Below are 23,003 nucleotides of genomic sequence, written 5' to 3'. Positions count from 1 at the left end.
TCATATTTCCAGATTTGAATGGTTCAACTTTGATGGCAAACCCCCAGCCAGTGTCTACTCTTACAAACCCTATCGGGATCCATTCATCGCTCATCCTCTGCACATTTTCACCAGCCTCCCGTTCCATGCATCCCCCCGGCACAGGCGTAAGGAAAAATAAGCCCCACTTACTGTCTTGCTGTGGTTGCCGCTATTTGTAGATCCTTCCTTTGTAAATGGAGAGAATGACAGCAGTTATAAAAGAAGGGGAAAATCCAGCAGCTGGTAAAAAAAAAACAGGGGGGATATACAACAACGACAAAAAGAGAAGGAGAGGAGAGAAGGCAGATAAAACAAAAAGAAAGAAAAATGAAATGAAGGAAAATAAATCACCGTGGCAACAATTAGGCCTTTGGAAATTACATTTTAGAGCGTGTCCTGTGAGCCGGTGAGCGCCGGGAGCCAATGCCTATCCTCAGCGAGCAGTCACCGTTCCAGTTGTTCGTGGAATAGTAACACTTCTATTTCCTCGGATCTGACAATCGTTCTCACCCTCTCTCTCTCCCTCCTCCCTCCTTTTCTCCCTGCCACGTTCAAACAGCCCTGATCGCTCGTTCTCTTTCAGCTGGTTGGTTGGCTTCGTTCCTCTCTCATCCTCTTGTTTCCATCTCTCCATACCTGCCTCTCTCTCTCTCTCTCTCAATCGCTTTTGCCCCTCCCCCTTTCCTCCACCGTCTTCCCCATCAGAACCCAGATACAAGGCAGATCCCTCCTTCCCGCTCTTCTTCTCCCCAGCTTTCTTTGATGTTGTGAGGAGTTCTGGCTGAGGATGAGGAGGAGATGTCTTTGACAGACTATGGCAGTTCCCGAGAACGGCATGAAAGAAGGAGAGATGAAAAGAAAACAAGCCACAAATGTGAACTCGGGCTAAATTCATTTCAAGGAAGAAGAAACAAAGCATTTCACTGCATTGGATGAAGAATACTGAGAAAGACAAGATAATTGCAGTTTTATGAGTGAGCACACCTTTAGATGCAGTCCGCTGAAGAAACATTGGCTCTGCCGTTAAGGCCAACTGTGTTAAAACATGAATTGAGAACAAAAAATACATATGTAATAGAAGGAGTGAACCACTTAGCTTGGGGAAGGAAAAAGTGGGAAAAATTAAGGGGAAAGAAAGTGTGAGGGTTTATACATTTTATTAATTATTGATATATAGACGACCTCTACCGCCCCTAATGTCAGCGGAGACCATGTCAACTAGACAAACCCTAGTAATAGATCCCCTGTGAAGATCTCGTCAGCCATATGCAAAAGACCATGAGTCTTCTGCTCAATCTGACATATGTTGCAGCCTGGAATTAAACCACACCATGATGGTTCGTCTGGCCAGAGGAGAACTGGCTCCGAGACTGAGCCTTGTTTCTCTCAAGGTTTATTTTTCTCCATTTCTGTCACCGATGGAGTTTTGGTTTCTTGCCACTGTCGCCTTTGGCTTGCTTAGCTGGGGACACAATTTCTGTCAACACTGACCTGACTGCACAGACATAATTGGAAAAGAACTGACCTGAGCTGGACGATGACATCACTGAATCAACAATGAACTGACTTTAACTCATAAACTGACTGTCTTGCATTATCAGCACGTTTTCCCTGTTTAACACTGTAAAGCGGCTTTCATGCAATCTGTGTTGTATAAAGTGTTATATAAATAAAGGTGACATGCCTTGCCTTTAAGGTACCAATATGGAACCTTTAGGTAAATAGGTCTCTAAACAGATAAAAAGAGTGAGTAGCATCAATGTATTTTACATGAAGTCTGTCACAGGGTGCTCAAAACTATATCACTTGCTGTTGCTGGCGCAGTGGATAAGACACATGTATTTGGTGTGAAAAACCTGGGTTCGAATCCACTGTGAGACACCAATGTGTCCCTGAGCAAGACACTTAACCCCTAGTTGCTCCAGAGGCGTGCAACCTCTGACACATATAGCAATTGTAAGTCGCTTTGGATAAAAGCATCAGCTAAATTAAAAATGTAATGTAAATGTAACTTGCTATTTAATAGACCCTTACACACCACACTGTAGCAGAATCAATCATGGACCAGGTAGCAAGATCTCAAATATGTCTCCAGTGGCCACTTGTGATCAGGTTTTAAAGCAAAGGGTTTCTGAATACATATATTACTTGGTGCATTAGTTGAGTGCATGGTACTAAGTGCACTCAATGTTGATAAAAGGCAAGAAAAGGATGGGAAAAAAGAAAAAGAAAGAGTCAGAAAAAGGAAGGATCAGCATTTATACTACAAACGCAATGTGATTATGTCTGAAACATTTTCTGTAATTACCATTGTTTGGATTGAATATGATCGCCTCACCTAAATTAATATGTCACCCAAGGATATCAGTGAATTTTGTTTGAAATTCAGAAATGAATTGAGAATGCTTTTTAAATCCCAAAATTCTGTCCTTGAATGCGAATTGAACTAGAATATCTAGAATAAAGGTGAGCAAATGGGAACCTATTTAAAGGCATATTTTAATTTACAAGTAGAAATAACTTAAGAGAAGATACATTTAAGAACACACCACTCAAAAATTGCCATAGGTGCTCAAGAATATAGGTGAAAATTCAAAGGTTTTTAAAACTTTACAAAGATGGATTAGGGTGAAAGAACATTTAATTTTCCACAATGGCATGAATTTCTCTGAATTGAAATTCAATTTCATAACATTCAAGTTACATTTCCTGTGGGATGAAGTTAATTAAACTCAAATTCCAACTATTTTTTAGGTTCTGAGTTTTGTCCAATCCTTATGTCAATTAAGTTTACATGTGCATGTGACTGGCTGGCTCCATGTTCAGCTTGTGCTTATTATGTAATTTGTGTTGTCATCTGTGAAGATTTATGATTATGTGTGCATTAGATCTAATTTATGGCATGTGAGACAATCATTGATACATGCATGACTGAAAATCAATGTGTGATACAAGACAGACTAAAGTTGTAAAGTTGTTTGAAATTGACTGTGTATCTGTTTCCAGAACTGTGCAGCAATTTAAAAAAATAAAAACTGATGACAATAAACAACAAATCTTATCAGAAGTGTACCTCACCTCGGTGACAATGCTGCTTGAAGATTTGTGGTGCAGCAGTCCAATATACACATGACAGTCATTTCTTCATGCCCCTACTATTGTCAAAAACATTTCTCCACTGAAAAGTCTTGCCTTCATAGCTCCATCACTTCTTTTCATGTCTCCTGCTACTAGGGCAAATATTTCTCAGGAATTACTTTATGGTTCTTTCTCACCAGTCGTGCTTTTAACCTCCTTGCTTCCATCCCTCACAATTTTCATCCAGTCGTTATTAAGCTTTCATCACTTCTACTATTTACTTTACTTTATAGCACTAGGTGCTGTGTCTCTGAAACTCCTCCATAAATCTTTCCTTACTCATCCAGTATCTCTTCAAGAGCAGATTCTTTCAACCCATCTTTTTCTTTAAGATTCAATGCACTTCCTTTTCTCCCTTTTCCTTCACCGCACAACTGTTTCTGAGAATTAAGTGTAGTTGTTGTACACCTGTGACTTTACCAACTCAGTCTATCAAGTCCAAGTTCTTAAAAAAAAAAAATGCATTTACATATTACATTAACGCAAACTGTCTTTGATAATACTATCTCCAGCAGACATGCTCAAAACCATTGGCAAAAGACACTGATTGATACATCCTACAAATTCCTTAAAGTCATAGGGCAGGTAATTCCATATACATTTTTATTTCTGCTAAATTAGCATTCAGAGATTGTAGAACTTGAACGTCCAGTTAAGGAAAGGAATCATCATTCAATTCTGGATCGATTTCAATCTCTACAGACACTAATACTGTATGAAAGTCTGCCTGTTTCAAATCTAAAGGGTTGAAAGTGCCTGCTCTTCTCTACTGTACTTATCTATTATCCATCCATTTCCGCCCTCTGTGAATATGACAACAAGCTTTAAGGCTGCTCCGGGTCTCTGTAAACAGCGCCATATGCACGGCTCTCATAGCGAGGTCACTGATTCTTCATTTAGAGCTGATGTTATACTTTTAGTACCCCTTACAGTCGATACATCATACAATATTCTGGAGAGGCTCTTGAATCTGAATGTTGAACTGCAGCATCATTAACTTAAAATTAGACAAAGAGGCAAAAAACATAAAATAAAGCCTTCAAGCAGAAAATACTTAATGACTGGACCTCATAAAAATAAAGGAATACGATTCTGATAATTTATTCATTACAAAATATACAGTGGGTACAGAAAGTATTCAGACCGCCTTAAATTTTTTACTCTGGTACATTGCAGCCATTTGCTAAAATCATTTAAGTTCTTTTTTTCCCCTCAATGTACACAAAGCACCCTATATTGACAGAAAAACACAGAATTGTTGACATTTTTGCAGATTTATTAAAGCTGTGTTTGATTATACTGACTACACTTGATTAGGAAAGCCACAGGAAAGCCCTGTCTACATAAGACCTTACAGCTCACAGTGCATGTCAGAGCAAATGAGAATCATGAGGTCAAAGGAACTGCCTGAAGAGCGCAGAGACAGAATTGTGGGAAGGCACAGATCTGGCCATGGTTACAAAAAAAAAAAAACTGCTCCACTTAATGTTCTTAAGAGCACAGTGGCCTCCACAATCCTTAAATGGAAGATGTTTGGGGCGACCAGAAACCTTCCTAGAGCTGGCCGTCCGGCCAAACTGAGCTATCGGGGGAGAAGAGCCTTGGTGAGAGAGGTAAAGAAGAACCCAAAGATCACTGTGGCCGAGCTCCAGAGATGCAGTATGGAGATGGGAAGTTGTAGAAAGTCAACCATCACTGCAGCCCTCAAACAGTCGGGGCTTTATGGCAGAGGCTTGATGGGAGCCTCTCCTCAGTGCAAGACACATGAAAGCCCCCTTGGAGTTTGCTGAAACACACCTGAAGGATTCTCTGGTCTGATGAGACCAATATAAAGTGAAAGTGAAAGTGACATGATATTCAGCCAAGTATGGTGACCCATACTCAGAATTTGTGCTCTGCATTTAACCCATCTGAAGTGCACACACACAGAGTGAACACACACACACACACTGTGAACACACACCCAGAGCAGTGGGCAGCCATTTATGTTGCAGCGCCCGGGGAGCAGTTGGGGGTTTGATGCCTTGCTCAAGGGCACCTAAGTCATGGTATTGAAGGTGGAGAGAGAACTGTACATGCACTCCACGACTCGAACTCACAACCTTTCAATTGCCAGTCTGACTCTCTAACCATTAGGCCACGACTTCCTGTGATTTACAAAAGTTTTTAAAACTTTTTGTCTTAATTCTAAGTGGTATGTGTGGAGGAAACCAGGCACTGCTCATCACCTGTCCAATACAGTCCCAACAGTGAAGCATGGTGTTGGCAGCATCATGCTGTGGGGGTGTTTTTCAGCTGCAGGGACAGGATGACTGGTTGTAATCGAGGGAAAGATGAATGCGGCCAAGTACAGGGATATCCTGGATGAAAACCTTCTCAAGAGTGCTCAGGACCTCAGACTGGGCCAAAGGTTCACCTTCCAACAATACAATGACCCTAAGCACACAGCTAAAATAACGAAGAAGTGGATTCACAACAACTCTGTGACTGTTCTTGAATGGCCCAGCCAGAGCCCTGACTTAAACCCAATTGAGCATCTCTGGAGAGACCTGAAAATGGCTGTCCACCAACGTTTACCATCCAACCTGACAGAACTGGAGAGGATCTGCGAGGAGGAATGGCAGAGGATCCCTAGATCCAGGTGTGAAAAACTTGTTGCATCTTTCCCAAAAAGATCAAAAGGGTGCTTCTACTAAATACTGAGCAAAGGGTCTGAATACTTAGGACCATGTGATTTTTTGGTTTTTCTTTTTTAATAAATGTGCAAAAATGACGAAAATTCTGTGTTTTTCTGTCAATATGGGGTGCTGTGTGTACATTTAATGAGGGGAAAAAATTAACTTAAATGATTTTAGCAAATGGCTGCAATATAACAAAGAGTGAAAAATTAAGGATGTCTGAATACTTTCCGTACCCACTGTAAATCATGTAACAATTATTAAGAAACATCCTTTAATAGATCTATCTCATTTGTCAGAACAAGCATGAAACGGGGATGGAGAGATATGTTGGAGTTACCACGAGGGAACAGATGGAAAGGTTCATTTTTCCATTTTAAACGGTAAATGTTTAGTAACATTATGTGTACAGGAAGGTAGGAGGGAGTGAGAAAGGATGGTTGGGTGTAGGAAAGGATTGCTGAATAATTCAAAAAGAGAAGAAAGCACAGATGAATCAAACGGGCTAGTGCCTGTCTCACATTGAAGGAATATAAAATGGAGGATGCAACTGTACATCTCTTTTGTGACAAAAAAATCTGCTTGTAATATCTGTCAGTGAGCAAGGCAGTATCTTCAAAAGAAGCAAAACCTTGGGTCACCAGAACTGAGTCAATAGCTTGAGTTGCATGTTAGATTTTTCATCATCTGCTTTAACAATAAACTGGAGACCAGATTTATTAATAAAGTCTGCACAAAGGAAGTCCTAATGATGCGGCAATGTTTTTGGGTCCTACAGTGTTTTCCGCAGTGTCTCAAAGGTTCAGCCCTTCTGCCTCACTTTCTATCTACTGCCTTGCTGCCCGTGTCCTCGTTATGAAAAAAGCTGTTCCACTTGGCTTCAGAGTTAACCCTCTGCTCACTGTTCAGAGAACAGAAAATGGGTCATGAATGGGGAAAGGGTATGAACAGGCAATATGAAATGGAAAGGAACTGGACAAAGGGTTAAAAGAAAGACTGAGGGATGAGGAAGAAAAAGAAGTACAGTAGCTGGGTGAAAGGATAGCATGCATAGAAAAAAAAAAAAAAGGTCCAAAAGGTAGAAGTCAAAGGTAAAAAGTCAAAATGGAACGTAGGCAGCCAAATAGCTTGGAGGAAGATGTCGAAAACAAAAAGGAGGAAAAAAAAACATCAACATTGAGGATTTAAAATTTAGGATGTAAGCTATTCGGAAAGCAGAAAAATAAAGTGCATGTAAAAAAATGCATGTAAAGACAAACCAAATAAGATGAAAAGAAGGGAAGGAACAAAAAGATGCTCAGCGACAGGTTAAATCTAAATGAGCTGCAGTGACTGATAAAAGACAGTGCTTAAGATAAAGATGTATTGTGGGTGGAACACCTCAAATGCGCAAACATATACATAACACTTACGCATTTGTACATGATATGCATATTATTTTTATGTTCCCTTCTCCCTTCTATGGCTAATCATTTATATAGTCTTTGCAGCAATTAGGCCAAATCAGACCTTGTAACCTTGAAGAAAAACTTAGTAGTGCACCTCAGGAACACCGATGAATGAATATGAGGTCTCTTAATGAAACTATACAAGTCCTAATCAATGCATTTACAATATAGCACAATAATATATCAATTAGAATTAAAAAATATATATATTTTTGGCCCCTTCCAAAAGAAATAATATTTTCAAGGAGATGTTACATGTCAGCATACTAAAATACCATGAACTGTTTCATTTAAAATCATTTCATTTTAATTGCCTTAATTTCATTTTTTTTACAATTTTACAGTTGAACATTACAATTTAAAATGTATCTCAAATGTCCTAAGTAACAAACAGGACGGCCATACAAGACATACCGGAAAAAAGACATCTGAACTGTAGATATTAATAAAACTGTAATATACATTAAGTTCAGTACAATCAAAAAATTAAGTTATATTGAAGCACCATATTAAGAACATATTGAAATAAATATTATTAATACACTGGCTTTTTATAGACCAAGGCAAGGCTTAACACAACTACGTCAAACATGTAGGACAGCCCAGGGCTCGCTCAGGTCTGCAACTGTTAAAAATGAGAAGAAACCAACAGACGCATTCCATATCTGACATGTACTGGTAGGTCATAAAACACACACACACAATATAGAGTCAAAGATGATGGCTTGGTGACCTACAGGACTACAGTACATTATAGTAACAATATTCTATAAATGTTAAGCGAGTCTGATTAAGGATCAGCTCCAAAGGGCACTAAACATCTCTCTAGAGTAATACAAGTGGTAACTAATTAATTATGCATTGACCCAAAGTACCAAAGCAATACCCAATATGATACAAACCCCATGAATCTGATATAGATAAATGCTTGGCGTTTATAAAAAAAAAAAAAAAAAAAAAAAAAAAAGCATCCAATGCCAAAACACATTTGTGCTTGCAAAGTGTGTGTGATTTCCTTGGAAATGATGGGATGCTATTCAAATTAATGACATCACAGATTGTAAAGATGCTGGAATATCTGTGATTTGTATGCATTTAATGTAGCAGCTGCTGCATTTTTTTTATGACATGCAGGAATCCCTAAACCAAAAACAGGACACCTGAGAGCTGCTCAAAATATGTGTTTGTCATACTTTGTGTACCACTGACTGCACAACTATTTGTACATTCTTATTCAACTTGACAGATGGGCATTTAAACAACCCTAAATTAAAAGCACATGATCTCTGCTCTGGTCCTTCATGTGCTTACCCACTAAGCGGTGCAATTTGCCAGCCAAGCTTACTTTTCTTGCAACTCTGAACTGAAAAGGCTAGGAGGAAATAAGAGAGAATTTCCACATTGCAGACAACATCCCCATCATGTGGAAAATCTTATGTATTACAGGACCACCAGAATATCTATTTTCCTCTGTTCTAATACAGACACCACTAGCATGAAAATAATTGTATCTTCTACAATAAGGTACTAAACAAAATTCATCATGTAGCATACAAATAATTAGGCAAGTGTGCTAATAAAAATATGTCTTTAAATATTTAAAGAAAACTCTTTTGATGCTAAGGAACAGGACATTTTACAGAAATCATAAATTTAGTTTTCAGTGTAATGAAAACAAAAAGAACCTCTTACACTGAAGTTGTTATAAATAAATAAAGTCTCAGCATGTTAGTGACATTAATCAGTATACTGTAGGTCCAGATCCACTGTACCGTCAGTCACCACAAGCCTAAGTCTCTTAGGCTTGCGATCCATTATGGGGGTGCTTTGCGAGTGAGAGGTGGAGAAGTGTAGAGAATTACATGGGTGAGTTCCAGTCCCCTGATGCTGCTGATCCTTACCGACTTGGCCCCCGTGGACTTTAGACCCTGCAAACCTACTCGCAGAGGGAGAAGGTGAGAAGTTTGAGTGACCACATGCTTCTACAACCAGCCTTCCTTGAGTTCCCGATGGCTCCATGAGACAATGGTAAGTGTAATTTGCAGGTCCTGAACCAGTATAATTCAAACTTTCACCATTCTCACTATACCCCAGAGTCACAGAATGATCTCCGGTAAAGTTCACTATGTAAGACTGGTGAGGAGGTTGACCGTGTTCAAAGGTGGTTGACTGAGTTTTAATCAAAGGGACCCCAGGGATGGAGGATTCTCTGTATCCCAGATGAGTACTGCTGTGCTGCGATGGAGGAGGAGAAAGAGTGGAGCTGAAGTTGAAATCCGAAGAATTACAGTGAGAAATGTTTGAACACATCTGATTCTTATTGGGCTGGACAGAAGACACTCCAGAAAGTTGAGTGTTTTGAGTGGGAGCCACAACGGCATGGGGTTTTTCCAATTTTGAGAATTTGCTTTGAGTTGTACTGTAACATTGAGAACCTTGAGCTGAGGGAAATAAATATGTGGAGGGCAAGGATGGATCTTTATCATTCCTTGAGATCTGGGGCTTTATGTTCTTGAAGATGTTTGTATTGGTTTTGCTAGAGCTGATGAAATAAACAGGGTGAATGCGATCACCTTGTAGACCAGGATTAGCAGGGTACTGTTTGGACGCGATGTTCTTTGGGGTTTTTTGCAGATTTTCAGCCAATCTTGAGAACTCCGCATTAGGACATCTAGCAGAATACTCTTTTCCACTGTGAGAACTTGATGGACCCGGACAAGCATAGATGCTTTCCATGTTGTTGAGAGATTTCGAGTTGCCTGCAGGCACAGAAATTCGACAAGCATTCTGACCTTCCTCTGCTTTAATGACATTCTTGGGGTATGGAAAAAAAGGAAGCTTCTTGTCATTGCTACTAAAAAGTGCATTACCAGAATTGAATGCACCTGGATAATCAGCAAGTGAAGTTGACTTATTTCCTGCGTGAAGTGAATGGAAGGGTGTAACAAGGTTACTGTGAGGCCCGGCACCATGCAGACTTTGTGTTGACTGGTTTCGAAAAACAGATTCGGATTTAGCTTTTGAGCTATGCAAGTTGAGAGGTCCATGAATTTTGTCTTTAATGTCAATTTTAGCAAGGTATGACTCAGAGGACTTTGTGTTAATAATGGAATCAAGGAAGTTAAATCTTTTATCCTGAGGATGAATTCGCACAGTTGGGTGCCCAGGTTGTTTAGCACTTGTAGAGGCATTGTTAAACATTGTCAAGTCTTTGGGGAGAAACTGTGTTGCGGAATCTTCCTGGACCTGGAGCTCTATGGGAGTTTTGGACAACTCACCATCAGACAAGTACAGATCTTTCTCTGGGTCTTGAAGAGGAGCAGAACTCGTGGCTGTATTACACAACTTATCTTTGAAGAGCAGTTGAGATGCACCAATAGATGAGGATATGTCAGACTGAGCAAACACAATATCAGGGAAACTTAGCTCCTCACCACTACTAAAGTTACTCACTGGGCTTGGTGATCCTAGGTAAGGGGTCTCCGGATCCCATGCATCAGTGGGACTTTGGGAAAAGGGGCTGCTGAAGGACCCAGTGTTATGTGGATCACCAGGACAGTAATCTATTAAAGAGCTTGCCAAGTTGTTTTGAGCAGGCATCTGATCGTAGCTTTCAAGATTTAAACATGGAAAGTCAAGCACATCTTCAGAATAGTTACTAAAGCTACACTCTGAGGTAAAGGGAGAAATGGAAGGAGACTGAATCTGAGAGGAGGTTGCACTGGTGTTAGTAGGCACACTTTTCTCAAATACATGTGACTGGCTAAGAGCCTGGAAGTTTGACAGACTTTTATTAATCTGAAACAAATTGTGGCTCAAGCAACTGTCATCCCTTCCTTTGTTGTCAGTTCTAACTCCAGTCTTAAAACTTTCGAGAGTGTCTGACACATGCTCCCTTACATTCGCTTTTGCTTGAATACCCCCACTGACATGACTAACTCCTGCCAGCCCATCATAACAGGGAGAGTAAAGAGACAAAGGTGAAAGGGATATTGATAAGGGTGAAGTCTCAAAACTCTGTGGATCCCTGAAGGTCTCTGTCCCATTGTTACAACAACGCCCCACCATTTGTTGCTGGCATTGAGACGAGTTTTCCTCTTTAACTTTGCAGAGAGGCATCTGTTCTACTATTGCTGGTGTAGAAAAGACAGATGTTAATTTCTTTGGCTCCCTGTGCAAAGTATCAGTGCTCCCATCTTCACTGTGAGCTTCTTTCCACTCCACCTCCCACTTGCCTTCAGCTCTCCTGCACAATCTAATCAGAGGTAACGGTTTAATGTCATCAATGTCCGTCTCAATTTTTGGACTAGATGATTTTTGTTGCAGCTGCTTGTCAGTAACATCAATACGGTCTTGAACAATTTCGCTTGGTGTACTAACATTCTTGTTAATGTGAACAGCTGATGCGTTTTGTTGTCTTTTACTTGGCTTAGCTGCACATTCTTTTCTGCAATGTTCTAGGACGTCTTGAACTGCTTTGGTGGCTTTCTCTAAACCTACGCCATTATCAGCCTCCCCATGACCCCGAATCCTCTCCATTTCTGCATTTAAAATCGAGACCGTATCCAAAATGGCACTGAAAGGGTCAACTAAAGCCAAGCATTGGTGTGGGCTTGATTTGTCCACAACACTTTTTGCCTCATCTGTACACTCCATTGCCCACTCCTTTCCTCTTTTCCTCTTAAGGCGGATTCTGACGTTTAACCTCTGCTCTTCTTCCATCTTATCCAAATCATTTGAGATAGACAACTCATCTATAATGGCATGTTTAATATTATCCGTGATCTCACAGTCCCCTGGTCTTTTATTTCCTCCTCCTAATCCTTTGTCACTTTTTGCTTTGTTCTCCTCTCCCATATTGCATTTGACTGCTTCTGTAATTTTGGATGTTTCACTCTTAGGGTCATTGATTGTCCGCTCACGAACATGTACTTTACTCGTGCTATCCCTGTATTCAGGAATTCGGCCATCATTTTTGCCTGGTCCACGATGAGCACTCTGAAGACCTTTACAGTATTGTTTAGCCAAAGTCTTTATCAACTTGGATGAGCCACGCTTTTTGGACTCAATGCCAACATTGTCTTTGAGAGTTAAACTTGACTCAGGTATTGAACATTTCATTAATGTTGATTCGACACTGCTGCTTTCACTTGGCTTAGGTAACATATTGTCCGAGTTGGGTTCTTTGCCTTTACTGCCATCAGTACACGGTGTTGCAGGTACATTAACATCCTGTTCTGGGTCTGTATCAAGTGATTCTCGAAAAGCCCGTTTCTTTAGGGGAATGTTGCTTTGGTGACTATAATCCAGAGAAACCATGCACATGGATGAAGGTTCTGAGGAAATCAAAGCGCTTTCTGATGGTCTCTCTTGAGTATCTTCATGTATATTTAGATGATCGGCTGCCATAAGTACTTGATTAGGGTGCTCATTTTTGTTATGATGTGTATCATGCTTGTCCTTTGTCTCTTTATTGTCAGCAAGTAATAGTGTCTTCATGTTATCAGCTTCTCCTATACCACTGTAACTGCACGGAGGTTGGTAGTCATTAGGATGTTGAGTAAACTTGCAACTCAAACTCTTTCTAATATCAGTCAACAGTACCCTTGCCTCTTTAACAACAATGGTCCTGCTACCAAAACGTGTGGTTAACACTTTCTTTTCCAAGTAATTTCTCTCAACAATTACTTCTTCCTGCTTCTTGATGCTGCTTTCTTTATCTTGCATCTTAGCTATGCTCTCAACATGTTTTTGTTTCTTATCCTGGTCTGCTCCTTTCAGTTTCTTTACAGCATCTTCAGAGTTTTTGGAAAGTGTGACTTCAGCAGATGTGACTGTTGCAACTTTATCACCTTGCTTACCTTCAATTTCATACTCACTGTGGCTATCCTTAGCATACACAAGTTCTTTCACAACAAGCTGTGTGACTGCATTTTTGCCAGTCTCTATATCACATGTTACTTTTAAGTACTTATCTGCACTCTCTATATTTACTGGTGTGAAATACAACTCCTTCACCCCTTTCTTACCTTGTATATTGCTTTCTTTGCTCCCATTAAGTTTTTTGCTCTGATGTACTGATGCTGCTGCTGGTACTGTAACTTTGTCTCTTGTACTGTCTGCCTTCCTCTCACCTGTACTTTCAACTTCTGGCTTTCCTGGGACAGCAACCCTGACCAGACTGACTCTGAGGTAACGATTTAACCCTGAGAGGAGAGAGACAGGACTATTAACAGATGCTGAAGACATGGAGGGTGTAACGCTTACAGCACTAGAACAGACAGACTGCCTGTGCTTTTGCTTGTTATCCCCTGAGGTTTCTGAAGCTACACAAGCACTAACATCACCTGCCCTAGAAGCAATGGAACCGCTGATGTGTCTCCTGTCACCAGCCACTTCCCTGAGGCAATCCCTAAAGACTCTCTGCTGCGTCTCGCTGTTCACCGTGCTCTCTGTTTGTGATGATTTGTCAATGTTAGTTCCAGTGTCTCCATCAATGTGTACACATTTATCAGTACAAGGTTTACCTGGAGAGATTAATACAGGGTTAGTATTATCCTTGGACTCAACCTCACTTCCCTTTTGCTGCTTTCCATCTTGTGTCAGCGAGTCAGAGCATTCATTTTGCCCTGTAGAGAGTTTAGAGATCGATTTGATCAGTCTGGTCCCCCTTTTGTTGAATCTGGAGAGTTTAGATCGACTCCTTTTCTGGAACCTGCTAAGACGACTATGAAGAATATTCCTGGTCCTTGAAGAAATGCCCTGGTGGACAATTCTGACAGATGATGCATCGATGTTACGTCCCTTGGCCTTCATGCTGTCTCTTTCATGTACACTGGAAACACATCCAAGAGTAAAGGGTTTAAATTGAATGACAGGGTCTTCATTTAACATTTCTCCATCCTCATCTTTTCTCTCCTCCGGTCCATTTATGTTAGCACTACTAAGTGGTGGAGAGACAGATTTGCTGTTCCTTGTGATCCTCTCTGGTTTTGGTCGCTCTTTCTCAATTAGGTATAGCAGGGCCCTTTCTTTGCTCAAGGGGTCCTTACAGCTTAATAGGAAATTTGTGCTGTGCTGATAGAGGCAGATGCTCAGCTCCTTTAGCTTCAGGTGAGGGAAAGATGATAAGAGGTTTTGGGTTCTCTTTTCCACCTGTTTGCATTGCTCCTCCCTCCTCCACCTATCAGTCTTTCTCATCTTGCTCAAAACAAGGGCGTTCCTCTTTGTCCGTTGGGAAAATGTATTCCTCATTGGCAAAGCTGACAAGAGAATGAGACAAGAAGGATAGACAGCCAGAGTTAAGTGATCGGCAGTAATAAAATTATAATAATAATTTTCTTTCTTAAAAAAAAAAAAAAAAATTTGCATGGTATGCTTTTAATAACATTCTTTGTCATTTTAAATTCAGAAAATACACATTTTACTCCAGGACACAAGTAATAAGAAAATAACTAAAGATGAATGGTAAAGCAAGCATACCTGAGTTTGATACAGTGAGAAATGGCTTTGGGTTTGGGCCATTTCCCCTATTCCTGTTAAGCCTTAGGTCGGTCTCTCTGAACTCATATTTTTGTCCTGAAGGATCCACGGAGCAAGCGTCATCTGGTGACTGGTCTCTCTTCTTAAAAGATCCCTCTCCTCTCCTGCACAGATTGGATAAAGAGAGTTGTGATAAAAGCAGATTTAAAAGGCTTATAAATCTATTTCTGCCATTAGAAACCTAATTGACATTGAAACCTAATACAGTTAAGACCAATTACAAGCATCCATAGAGATAATTGTGCATTAAAGATCAAACATAACTACAACATCCAAAGCAGATGGCCTTGAAGCAGTATTAACATATAATCTCTCACCTCTCACATGTGCAACATTCACACATTTCATTATTCTCCCCAAAAAAGCTGTCCCCATAGTAACAGGTAATCTCCTCCTCCGGCGAGATGGGCCGCACCACTTTTACACAAGCTCCATTCTTATCTCCAGGGACAAACTAATAAGAGGAACAGAAACAGCATGAGCAAATTACTTTTCAGTATACACTGTTTGACTAATCTATTTAGTCATATGCCAGGAAACAAGTGAAAACAAATTAAGGAAATGTAATTAAAAAAGGGTGTTGCCCTGTTAGGAATAAAAAGTGATATCAAATAAATAAAAGTAAAATTTTTAAAACTATCAAATGGATAATACACACTTCAAATAAAAAATATGCACATTTTAAAATAATAGTACTGTTTGTCATGTTATATGGATGTTGAATTTACATATATAAACTACGGTTCAAAAGTTTGAAGTCAGTATGAATTTTTTTTTTTTGAAGTCACCTAAAATGTATTTGAGCAAAAATACAGAAACTGAAATATTATAAATTTTTTTTTACAATTGTTCTATTTTAATACATTTTTAAATTTATTTTTCCCAATAATAGCTGAATCTTCTTCAGTCATTATCCTATAGAAATCATTCTATTATGCTGAATTGGTGCTGACACTTTTAGCAATTTGAAGCATCTTTGCTAAATCAAAATGTGCAAAAAAAAAATTTTTATCTTAATTCGGAATCTTTGAACAGTAGCGTTATATATATATTATACACACACACATCTGTGTATAACAATAATAATAAATACACAAAGAGAGAGAGAGAGAGATCACATCTACATCTCATACAAAGTGTTAAAATTAAAAATATGAGTTAGGTTTAAATGTTTATTTATTTATATGTCAAAAATAATCAACAGTGTTGGAAATTATCTGTAAGTGTTTTTTAAAATCCTGTAAATTACAATATTTTAAGTTAACACAACCTGATTAGAATATATGTGGATGTGCATAAGAAAACGGACACAAGAGAAATGTTCATGTCTGCAACAGTGCCCTTAAGCAGTATACCTTTTTTTCTCTTCCCTTTACAACAAAACAGCACATTGTCTTAAGTTTATCCTACCACATGGCTCAGAGAACAAATGGCAATTTCCAGATAATCACTTCTGCTTGCATTATCATTGCTAGGGTTGTCATGACACCAAAAATTCAGTAATTCATACCAATACCAGTGACATGTCAATTCTGAAAAAAAAAAATATGATACCAGAGCAAAAACGGTTTTATTGAACACACTCCTTACTATTTCAATAATAATTAAAAAAAGAAACTACATGGACAACAGAAACAAACGACAAGAAAAAAAAAAGGTGTTCTTAAAAGGCTTATTAAAGCCACTAAAGCAGTAAACGGTTGTTATCTTTATCTTGTTAACACTGCTCTTTGATAATTATTAAAGAGATAACAGACAGTGACAGGTCCATTAAGCTGCATTTCACCACTTGCATATATCTACTGTGATATACCAGATTCTTGTTAAGATAAAATGGGGATTTGACCAAAAAGTGCATCACACACAGATACGCCATACCAAATACTCTAAGCACACCTCAACACATCCACGAATCAATTGACTGCATGCAGATGTTGAATCTGTAATTTGTACTAAAGATTACATTACAGATACATTATAGAATGAATGCAAATATAAAAACTGAAAGCAAAACCCCTTAATCACTTCTATCAGATCTAGCGAGACCTAGTTAAACAAACTTTACCGACAAGTCTAACAAATCAATTGTGCATTTAGGCTGCAAGATACATTACAGATATACAAGGTCTTACTTAAAACTAAGCAATTCAAAAGATTCACCGCTAAAGCAAAACTAATAATTCAGTATCTTACCTTACAGTTGGGTCTGCAGTCTTCTCCCCACAATAAAAATGAAAGAGAGGGAAAAAAAAAAAAATTACTACCACAGAATGTATTTTGAAAAATAATATTACTGATCAGTATATGCATATGGGCTATCTCACCATGATTGATGAAAGCAGCCGGCCCCAGCCAAAGCTGAGCACATCTCTTGCGCATGGAGTACATGACGCTGAAGTCATTTACTCCTGCTCGGAGGACCGCACTATCCTCAGGACTCAGCTCTGCTATACAGCCCTGCAGCACCTCCACCCGTTCTCCCACAAGCCTAGAGAATTCACCATTTTTATATGCTTCAATATGGTGGTTAACAGAACTTAGAAAGTAGACCAGTTTATTGTGTGTTAGGATTTAATAATCATAAAATGCTGAGTTTTAATTTATGATTTAAAAACAAAACAGTGATTCTAACCAGTGTCGGGTGGATGTGATTTTGGCTCCATTCGTTTCAGAAGAATAGCGGTTACATGGCTCAATGTTCACTCCACTGTCCAACAGAAATGCAGTCATATAGCGATACATCTAAAGAAAACAGAGGAGCAAGTTCAAAGACATTAATTATATTACTTGAATAATAGTAAAGTGCTTGTCTTTAATAAAAGTAAAAGATTAATTTTGACAATTTTTAGTTCAAGAAAGTCTCAGGATTGGTTTAATAAAGATTTCAATTGATCACAAAAAATCTATAATTTCCCTTCCCTTGTCTATGTAAGGCAAACTATTTTTTTGGTCTCTGTGTGTGCAGAGAGACTGTTCTCATCAGCAAGCCAAACAACTGATCTAGCAAAGACAAACATGCTGAAAAAAGGGCAAACCATCGTAACTACACTAGACAACAACAGTTACTCATTCAAAACAATTCAAGCATTCTTACATTCCTCTTTGGTGAAGATTTTTCCGCAAAAAATGGACATTTAGCAATTTTGGATATGATACTCACATGCTGCTTTAGCAGCTCCTGTCGGTGTGAACCCAGCCCGGTGAAGTAGCCACTGACCCATTCCCCATCCAACAGGGCATCAAAGGTGGCCTGGAAGTCATGTGTGCGTTTGAAGCGCAGTAGTGTCCCTCTGAGGTAACCCCATCGCCGGATCTCAGGGGGAGGACTTCATTCACATAATGAAAGAAGTAAAAAAATTATTACAAATTATCTATCTAATTTAATCTATCATTTACACTACAGTTTAAAAGTCTGGGGTCAATACTTATAAGTATATTATATACACACATAAACACACACACACACACACATTGGGCACTGAACCCTCGTGCTGTATTTTGTGTAGTTAATTTGACATGCTGTTTTCTTTTACTACATGTATTATATTATGGTTTAGTTTTTTATCAAATCAGTGCAGCCTTGGTGAGCATTAGAAAAATTCACTATCAGAATAATAAACAAAAATAAAAAAAATTAAATCAAATCTTTTTTTTTTTTTTTATATATATAATGTACATAAAAACTGTTGATCATGCATAAAGCAGTAGCGCAATCAAATCAAGTATAATAAGTACCTTATGTTCATCTTGTGGGTGCTAAACCCCAGTAAGGGATCCAGCACCAGACTCGTGGCCAGATCATCTGTCTCACAAAGCTCTCTCACACTCATTCTATAAGATCCCTCCATGGTCGCCCACCATCAACATGCTGGAACAAAACGAAGCTGGTGAGTTACACATTCAAACAGCTGCAAGTCACACTACACAAGCATGACAGAGAAGAACAACAGCAATTATCCCATGTTTCCATATTTCTAAAAATATAACCTTCATCTTTCAGCCAAAGACACCTATATAAAGTGGTGTCCAAAACGTCTTAGGGCCGCTAGTGAAAATACTTGTTATTTGTTCATTAAACATTCTTTATAATGAGTGAAAATTATTATAAGATTGGGGTCCGTCTTTTTCCCCTTTTCACGTTGTTATTGTACTCCAATGCAATGTATGTATATATATATATATATATATATATATATATATATATATATATATATATATATATATATATATATATAGTTACTGTTCATTGCAGCTGCTTTACCCGATATAGAGGCGTTGATGTACATTGCATTGTGGCTGTTTGGTATTGTGCATTATTATAACCCTGTTGATTTTCGCAGCTATCTTGCAAGCAAACATCCTCCTCTCGGCGATTAATAAACGAGTAATTCTTCCCACTGACAGGTCAAGAGTCGCACTACAGAGCAGCGATTCAGTCAGAAAACACTTCGGCACTTGAGTTGTAATCGAGTTCGAGCGTGAAAATAAGAGCGTGTAAACACTAACAGCAGCTCAGCAAGACCTCTGGACTGTCGACTCGCGCTGAGATCACCGGCACAGCGGAGAAAAATACTATATAATGTTACAAGGACACTCAAGGGGTTAATAAAATAAGATTACAGTAAATGTTACATGCCGCATGGTCTCACAGAGACACCTTCATCAATCGTCAAGCAGCTTTGATCGTACTAATTAGTATTTACTAAACAACATACCTGACTAGAGGTCAAAGGATAAATGATTCTGCCCATTCGTAACTGCTGGTTATTAACGGTCAGAGCCGCAAGGGGCCATTTATCACTGTCAGAAGAGCCGAGTTAACGGACTTCACCCCAAACCAAAGGGGTCCAGTTAGCTCACTGAACAACATAAGCCAACCACCAGAGTCCAAACGGAATCTTTTAACAGCATAGATTTCATTTTGAATAATAAAAAAATATGGTCAAAACAGGGCTAGCGTATCCAACAAAAGAGTGCATTTTACCTGACGGGCTTTCCTTCAAATGTTTTGCTCGATTTGTCCGTAGTGAAATTCGTCTGTAAGCTAGCAAGCTAGCTTTTCATGTTGGCTACGAGTGCAGCTGCCATCTGCTCTTGGTATTCCCATATTTCATGATTTTTACGTTTCTGCTGCAGATACTTGATTGTAAACTAAAAAAACTGACCGTCGAGTTGAGATGACTCGGGTATAATACTAACATTAATTTTTTCTAGACTGCGTTTGTTTTCGAACGTAGAAGTCTCGTCCTGGAGGTGAATTCAACCAATCCTTGACATCCATGGTCGCACTCCTATTGGTTAGTATGATGAGTGGCCGGGATCTCGGCGTTATTCCTCTCATCTTATTGGCTGGCCAAGTTACACGGCGTTCCGATTGGCCTATGGGAGTGCAGAGGTAGAAAATACCACGCGCTTCTGCTAATCAGTGAAAGAGAAAGAAGCCCATTCCCCGCCTCATCTCTTTAACGGTGTCCTGTTGACCTCATGGAGTTATGCAATATGATAGTAGGCTGTTAATTGGGCAAAATGCACGTTTAATTGGATTAAAGGGATAGTTGATATTAATTACTCACCCTCATGTCGTTCTAAATCCGTAAGACCTTCGTTCATCTTCTGAACACAAATGAAGATATTTTTGATGAAACCAGAGCTTGACAGCAAGGGAACTGCCATGTTCAAGACCCAGAAACGTACCAAGGTTACATCAGTGGTTCAACCATAGTTTTATAAAGCGACGAGAATACTTTTATGCGCAAAATAATGATTTTATTCAATATCTTCTCTTCTGTGTCAGTGTTCCAATGTGGTGCTGAAGAGAATACATTTTTGAAGTCATTATTTCTGTTTTCTTTGCACACAAAAATTATTCTAGTAGCTTCGTAACATTACTGTTGAACCACTGATGTCACATGGACTATTTTAAAGTTGTCTTGACTACGTTTCTGGGCCTTGAAAGTGGTAGCTCCCTTGCTGTCCGCTGGGTCAGAAAGCTCTTAGATTTCATCAAAAATATCTAAGTTTGTGTTTGGAACAACATGAGGGTGAGTAATTAATGACAATTTTCATTCTGGGATAAACTACCCCTTTAAAGCTTTCAGTTTATGCTAAAAATATGTTTAAATATCAATGTCCTGCACTTTGGTCTTTGTACCATTTAAATTTAATATTTAAATATCTTTGTGCTGTTTGTTGTGTTGCATATTGTTTCACAGCAGTAAGGATTGGTTTTAAATAATAATACAAATGTAAATTCTAAATACCCAAATTAAGATTTCTATTCATTTAGCCAATGTATGAATAAACTAAAAAACTTAATATAAATATTAAATAAATTTCTAAATCTTTCCCCATGGGGTTTCCAAGACTAGAAGTCATATTTTAATGCTAGGTGTTGCTTGTCTAATATATTTTCCTAAAATACACCCTACTTAAAAGTGGAAAATCTCATAATACACCATATTAAAAATACAGAATTAATTTTGAAACCATCAGTACAAATACACCGTTTTATTTTTGTTTCCGTTAGCTGAGAAACAGGATTTATCATTGGAAATCAAATTGCACTGGAGGAAAAAAAAACTTAAAACAATTTTTTTTAAAACCTCTAATTGGCTTGTTTCTCATTATGGTACAGTTGAAATAATGTACAACAGTGCATTAAGGAAAAACATCCCTGATTGCTTTATAAGAGAAAGGAGGAAGAAAATCACATCATCTAAATAGCCTGCTTTCTTGTCAGTAAAATAAATAAAAGTACAATGATATATTAATAAACAACAACTCTACTAATAATAGTCTTAATCTCAGTGTTGCTGTAAAGCAAATATAATATGCACAAATTAAGCCTTGCTGAGGAGATGAGAGATAATAAAAAGGCCATCAACCAAAGGAACATTAACTTTTTGCTTTTTTTTTAATCGCACATATACTCCGTTCAAATTCCACCCCCCCCCCCCCCAAAAAAAAAACATACAAAATCTATCAGAAGAGTGATATATAAGATGGCATTTATGATATTTTCTCTAGACAGATTCCAGATGAGCAATGATTTCTCATGTTTTTCTGCCACTGTTATGTTCTGTATGTCAATCAGTTCTGTGATGCAATTTAAGTGTGTAGTAGTGCAATCATTACACATATTACTCAGGTTTTTCAGTGTTAGGCTCCTATATTGGCAAAAAAAAAAATTTACAACAAAAAATACAAATAAAACACCTTGACCTTAAGACCTCAATTATGGGGTCTCTTTGAGCGTATAAAGCAGTTAACTTTTTCTCAAAAACTTAGTCACCATATAGCATATTACATATATTGTAATAATTTTCAAAAATGTTAAAAGACATGATACAAAATTAAAGGATGAGCTGCTTGATTTAAACCATTTTAGATGTCACTATTCTGCTTAAAACTCAAAATTTCATCTCAGGACACAAAGCAGGGCACTATAGGAACTCAGTGTGTCTTTGAGCCAGCAGAGGACACTAGTGTATTGCTTTACAGTATTCATATCCCTTACAAACACATTAAAGTACTAGTGATTCTAAGTTTGTGAAATGCACTGTCTGCTGGAACCATTGATTCAAGTTGGTGTGGCAAGCAGAAGAATTCTTTAATCCCACTTACAGTAGCAACTCCTCAGATTTAAATGGATCAAATTTGAAATCCTGCCTGGCAACTCAAAACACAGTTTGAAATGGAGGGAGGGGAATGAAAAGGACAACACATCTTTAGAAGAAAGAGACAAGCTGAACTCAGCAAGAGCAAATCAAGATCCAACAGCAGGGTGCGTCGCCCAGAACTAAAAACCCAGATAATGTTTACTAGTAAAAGGTGAACGGAGAAGGACAGACAGACCAATAGGTCAGATAAGAGTTATTATGTTAAAGTAATTAAAAGGTGAATGGAAAAAAAGCCTAATTGGAAGGCAAAGAGGAGACGGAGTTGAGAGGAAGGACACAGAGAAAAGGAGGCAGCAAGCAAGTTGGAGGCAAATAGAAAATGATTAGGTGCACAATCTCAGTCCTTCTCAGCAAATGTCAACTTTGGTCAACCCTGAAAGACTACATTCAGTCCTCTTCAGTCAAAATAGAGAACAAAACAGGACAGACTGACAACAGTGAACACCTGAGGAAGAGTCGTAACTTTGGAGAACTGGAGACAGTAAGATAGATAGTAC

The 23,003-nt window shown here is 38.6% G+C and overlaps 2 protein-coding genes across 8 annotated transcripts in view; both read right to left on the bottom strand.

The window, feature by feature from the left end:
• LOC113046396 (SH3 and multiple ankyrin repeat domains protein 1-like) overlaps nucleotides 1–766 on the bottom strand; it is a 92,570-nt gene extending 91,804 nt beyond the window's left edge. Inside the window, exons 1-2 of one of the 4 annotated variants that reach the window (XM_026207261.1) lie at nucleotides 403–765; nucleotides 172–261 (exon numbers count right to left, since the gene is read on the bottom strand). The gene's annotated coding sequence lies outside the window, so the exon portion shown is untranslated. Of the gene's footprint in view, nucleotides 1–171 lie in introns of all 4 variants that reach the window. The other 3 variants (XM_026207256.1, XM_026207265.1, XM_026207295.1) reach the window with 3 other exon arrangements.
• A 7,392-nt stretch (nucleotides 767–8,158) lies between these two features.
• On the bottom strand, nucleotides 8,159–20,146 carry LOC113046445 (serine-rich adhesin for platelets-like). Of its 4 annotated transcripts, XM_026207315.1 has the most exons (11): nucleotides 19,812–20,146; nucleotides 18,563–18,695; nucleotides 17,988–18,153; nucleotides 17,460–17,569; nucleotides 17,152–17,315; nucleotides 17,021–17,040; nucleotides 15,145–15,281; nucleotides 14,768–14,931; nucleotides 13,813–14,547; nucleotides 13,633–13,737; nucleotides 8,159–13,491 (listed from the first exon to the last, which is right to left on the bottom strand). In XM_026207315.1, exons 2-11 carry the CDS (start codon nucleotides 18,673–18,675, stop codon nucleotides 9,023–9,025), a joined length of 6,183 nt encoding a protein of 2,060 aa, XP_026063100.1. In that variant the 5' UTR covers nucleotides 18,676–18,695; nucleotides 19,812–20,146; the 3' UTR covers nucleotides 8,159–9,022. The 4 variants fall into 4 exon arrangements, with proteins under 4 accessions (XP_026063100.1, XP_026063095.1, XP_026063090.1 ...); XM_026207310.1 differs by having other exon boundaries at nucleotides 13,633–14,547; XM_026207305.1 differs by having other exon boundaries at nucleotides 8,159–13,737.
• Nucleotides 20,147–23,003: the final 2,857 nt, after the last annotated feature.

Source organism: Carassius auratus, chromosome 3, assembly GCF_003368295.1.
Source record: "Carassius auratus strain Wakin chromosome 3, ASM336829v1, whole genome shotgun sequence".
NCBI classification, from domain to species: Eukaryota; Metazoa; Chordata; class Actinopteri; order Cypriniformes; family Cyprinidae; genus Carassius; species Carassius auratus.
The sequence above is the reverse complement of the archived record's forward strand: the minus strand, read 5'-3'. Positions and strand labels throughout refer to the sequence as shown.